At 36.7% G+C, this 4,905-nt stretch overlaps 1 protein-coding gene across 2 annotated transcripts in view; it reads left to right on the forward strand.

Annotated features, from left to right (window-relative positions):
• RPAP3 (RNA polymerase II associated protein 3) overlaps nucleotides 1–4,905 on the forward strand; it is a 61,483-nt gene that overhangs the window by 31,817 nt on the left and 24,761 nt on the right. For both annotated transcript variants that reach the window (XM_006888168.1, XM_006888169.1), the window contains exon 8: nucleotides 3,660–3,787. In XM_006888168.1, the coding sequence (XP_006888230.1) occupies nucleotides 3,660–3,787 (128 nt within the window). The remainder of the gene's footprint in view (nucleotides 1–3,659; nucleotides 3,788–4,905) is intronic.

Below are 4,905 nucleotides of genomic sequence, written 5' to 3' on the forward strand. Positions count from 1 at the left end.
CTTTGGACATGTTGTGAGGAGAGACCGGTCCTTGGAGAAGGACATCATGCTTGGGAGGGTGGAGGGACGGCGCAGGAGGGGAAAGCCCTCTATGAGGTGGATTGATTCAGTGACTGGGATAATTGGGATGGGAGTGTCAGAGACAGTGCGATTGGCACAGGACAGAGCAGGGTTTAGGGGCTGTTGTACATAGGGTCGCTATGAGTCGCAAGTGACTCAACGGTACATAACAACAACAACAGCAACAATCCTTGAGTACAATGTTGTGAGTGATAAGATATTCACCATACATAAGTAAGGAAGGCCTGTTAACATGACTGTTATTCATACATATACACCAGTGACTAAAGCCAAAGAGGAGGAAATTGAAGATTCCTACTAACTTTTGCAGTCCAAAATTGACTAAGCAGGCAATCAAGATGCAGTAATAATTATTGGTTATTGGAATGCAAAAGTTGGAAGCAATGAGGAAGGAATTGTAGTCAGAAGGTGTGGACAAAAATGAGATTGAATATTGAATTTTGTACATTCAGTTATTCATTGCAAATAGCTTTTTTTAAAAAAACACAAAATGTTACTTTATACATGGACCTAATCCAGTGACTGCACAGGAATCTGACTGACTACACCTATAGAAAAAATTATTGGAGAAGCTCAGTGTCAGCAGTCAAAACCAGTGCAGGTGCTGACTGTGGACAGAGCATTAATTACTTATATGCATGTTCATAATGAAACTGAAGAAAATGAAAACTAGTCCACAAGAACCACAGCACAACTTTTGAGTCTGTCCCACCTGAATTTAAAAATCATCTCCAGAATAGGTTTAACTCATTGAATACTAATGATTCAAGATTAGGTGAGTTATGGGATGACATCAGGAATATTAGCTTGAAGCAAAAGACCGTTAGAAAAACAGAGGAAGAAAAGATGAAAATAGATGTGAGAGGAGACTCTGAAAATTGCACTAGAATGTCCAGAAGCCAAAACAAAGAGAATAAATGCTGAAATGAAAGAAATGAACAAAAGGTTTCAAAGGGCAGCCCAAGAAGACAAAAGTATAATGGAATGAACAAAGAGCTAGAATTGGAGAATAAAAAGAGAAGAACTCATTATTTCTAAATTTGAAAGAATTGGAAATTTAAACTTTGAGTTGCAATACTGAGAGATCCTCTGGGGAAAATCTTGAATGATCCAGAAAGCATCAAAAGAAGATGGAAGGGATGCACAGGATTACTTTACCAAAAATAACCTATTGACACTGAAAAAAATGTCAGGAAGTACCATTTCAAGCCTTGAGTTAGAATACTGAGAGATCCTCTGGGGAAAATCTTGAATGATCCAGAAAGCATCAAAAGAAGATGGAAGGGATGCACAGGATTACTTTACCAAAAATAACCTATTGACACTGAAAAAAATGTCAGGAAGTACCATTTCAAGCCTTGAGTTAGAATACTGAGAGATCCTCTGGGGAAAGTCTTGAATGAGCCAGGAAGCTTCAAAAGATGATGGAGGAGATGTACGGAATGACTTTACCGAAAATAACTGACACTGAAAAAATTTCACGAAATACCATATGAACAAGAACCAATGGTAATGAAGAAGTTCAAGCTGTACTGAAAGCATTGGCAAAAAATAAGGCCCCGGAAATTGACAGAATACCAATTGACATGTTTCATTTAACAGGTGCAGCCCTAGATGTGCTCACCAGTCTATGGAAATTTGAAGGATGGCTGCCTGGCTAACTGACTGGAAGAGATCCATGTTTGTTCCCATTCCCATTCCCAGGAAAGATGACTCAACAGAATATGGAAATACAAAAAATTGTTAATATCACATGGAAGCAAAATATATGATGGTCATCCAGAAATGGCTAGGACAATGCATTGACAGAGAACTGCCCAAAGTTCAAGCTGAGTTTAGAAGAGGCCATGGCACCAGGGATATCATTGCTCATTTCAGATGGATCCTGGGTGATAGAGAATACCAGAAGAATACCTGTTGGTGTTTTATTGACTATGCAAAATCATTTGACTATAGATCATAGCAAACTATGACTAAAATTTGAAGAATGGGAATCCCAGAATACTTAATTGTGCTTTTGTGAAACTGATACCTAGACCAAGAGGCTTTTGTGTGAACAGAGCAAGGGAACACTTACTTCATGATTTAAACTTAGAATAGATGTGTGTCAGGGTTGTATCCTTTCTCCATACCTATTTAATCTATATGCTGAGCAAATTATTTGAGAAGTTGAACTCTGGTATCAAGATTGCAGAAGGACTCATCAGTAACCTTTGTTAAGAGGATGACATAAACTTGCATGCAGAAAGTCAGGAGAACTTGAAGCACTTGCTGCAGAAGGTTCAATATACAGCCTTCAGTAAGCATTTCATCACAGTGTAAAAAAATTCTCACCACTGGACTGATAGGCAACATCTTAATAATTGGAGAAAAGATTGAGACTGTCAACAACTTCATCTTACTTGGGTCCACAGTAAGTAAAGTTGGTACCAGTAGTCAGGAGATCAGGAGACATATTCACTGGGAAAGTCTACAGCCAGGAACCTCTCCAAATTACTGAGGAGCAGTGATGTCAGTTTGAGCACTAAGGTGCACCTGATTCAGTCCATGGGATATCATGTTTGGAAAGGTGGATGGTCAGTGAAGGAGAGGATGACTCTCAACCAGATAGATTGACCCAGTGACTACAGTAATGGACTTGATTGTGTCAGAGCTTGAGAAAGGAATAGGATAGGACAAGGGTTAGAACTGTTGTTCATAGGGTCTGTATGAGTAGTACTCAACTTGATGGCGCCTAACAATAAGAACCTCATAGCTTGATCAGACACACCTTAGTCTTTGAACTGACATCATTGCTTTTTCATACTTTGGGAGAGATCTTTCACGGAGCATTTTCTCAGTGCAACATGTCTTTTGATTTCTTGATTGCTGTTGGGTGTTAATTTTGGATGCAAGTAAAATGAAATAATTGATGTCAGTCTTTTCTCCATCTATCATAATGTTGTCTATTGGTCTAGGGTTGAGAATTCTTATTTACTTGATGTTGCGATAACCCCTATTGAAGGCTGTAATCTTTGATCTTCTACAGCAAGTGTTTTAAATTCTCTTTACTTTTAGTAAGGTTGTGTCATTTACATAATACATGTTGATGAACTTTCCTTCAATCTTGATGCCACAGTCATTGTCTTACAGTTCTGCTTCTCAGATGTTTAGTATACATACTAGTATACACACCAAAGAAGGTTGTCAAAGTCTGATGGTATGTTCTTTCACAAAAATTAGTTGAATTACAAAATTTTTTATATCGCTTCTGAAAACCTTAGTTTAATAGTTAAACCTGTATGTACTAAATTAAGTTTTTAAGTTTAAGCTTTATGTGATAATTAATTAGTAGAGTGATGAGATGATTGATGCTGCAAAGTGTACTGTACATACATTCTTTTTAGCCCTGCAAAGAGTAACTTCTTTAAAGAAAACTGTTAATCATTATTAACAGATCCAAATATACTTCATGAATTAGAGTCTCAACAATGAAAATGACTTTTTTTATTGATACAATATTTATTAATGTTGTAGTGTTTCTTAAGATTGGAATTAACAATTTTTGCATGTTTTTAATTTTTTCTCTCAAATTATAGGGGAATGGATTTTTCAAGGAAGGGAAATATGAAAGAGCGATTGAGTGCTATACTCGAGGAATAGCAGCAGATGGCACTAATGCCCTTCTCCCAGCTAACAGGGCAATGGCCTACTTGAAGATTGAGAAGTAGGTACTGGTTATATTTTAACAATTTTCTGGATCAAAATGTAATTTATTAGAAATTGGCTTATTAGCTATACCATTAAAGTTTCATTTATTTACTCTTGAGAATAAAGATTAAATAAGGTTTTGTGTGCTTGTATAATAGGCACTTGGTATATATCTGGTAATGTTGGCTGTTAATATATGAATACATAATGTACATATTTATATCTAGGTATGTGCCTCACTGTTATTGGATTAGAATTGTCAACCTTTTGCTTAGGAATTCAGCATATAAACAATTAACAAGGTTGGCACTTTGAATCCTCCAGTTCCTCTTTGAGAGAAAGATAGACAGTTCCATCTTGTTAAGATTTACAGCCTTGGAAATCCTTTGGAGGGGTGCCATGAGGTGAAATCAACTCCATGGCAATGGAAATACGCACACACACATACACACACACACCCAAAAGGAAATTAATAGGACTGAAATGGCCAATTGATTAAATATACAACTAAAATAATTTTTTAGTTAACCAGCTATTTGTGGCTCAGAAGCTCTGCATTTTGACAGTGGTGTAATGTCAGATGGCAGAGACTCTGTCTTATCCTTTTTATATATTGTAATATCTTACACATTAGTGCTAGAATGAAAAAAAGAAAACAAACTTGCTGGTTTATAGGATAGTGTGGTGATTCCTAGGAGTCAGAATTACATTTTTATGTAATTATATATCTCTCAGAGCTCATTTGGTTCAGTGGTAAGAAACTGTGTTGCTCTTCTGAAGGAATGCTGTTCCAGTTCACCAGCTGCTCTGTGAGAAAGATGGACAGTCTCCTCCCATGCAGTTAACTGCTTCTGGAAAGCCGCTGGAGGCTCAGCAATGGGTTAGCTTCTCACTCAGCGACACACAGCAGTAAGATTTAAACATTTAGGATTACAAAGTAATAGGAAAATTTGTTAAATGGTAAATTATCTACTTTTAAAGTAGTGCACCAAAGTATGTAAAATATAGGCACATTAATGTTTAAAAAATTGCAAGCCTTAACAGATTCAAACCTAGAGTTGCTGTAATCAAGGATGCTTTGGGCAGAATATTAAATGATCCAGGAAGTATTAAAAGAAGATGGAAAGAATATAC

Source organism: Elephantulus edwardii, unplaced genomic scaffold (assembly GCF_000299155.1).
Source record: "Elephantulus edwardii isolate Elephantulus edwardi_28Jun2011 unplaced genomic scaffold, EleEdw1.0 scaffold00065, whole genome shotgun sequence".
Lineage (NCBI taxonomy): Eukaryota > Metazoa > Chordata > Mammalia > Macroscelidea > Macroscelididae > Elephantulus > Elephantulus edwardii.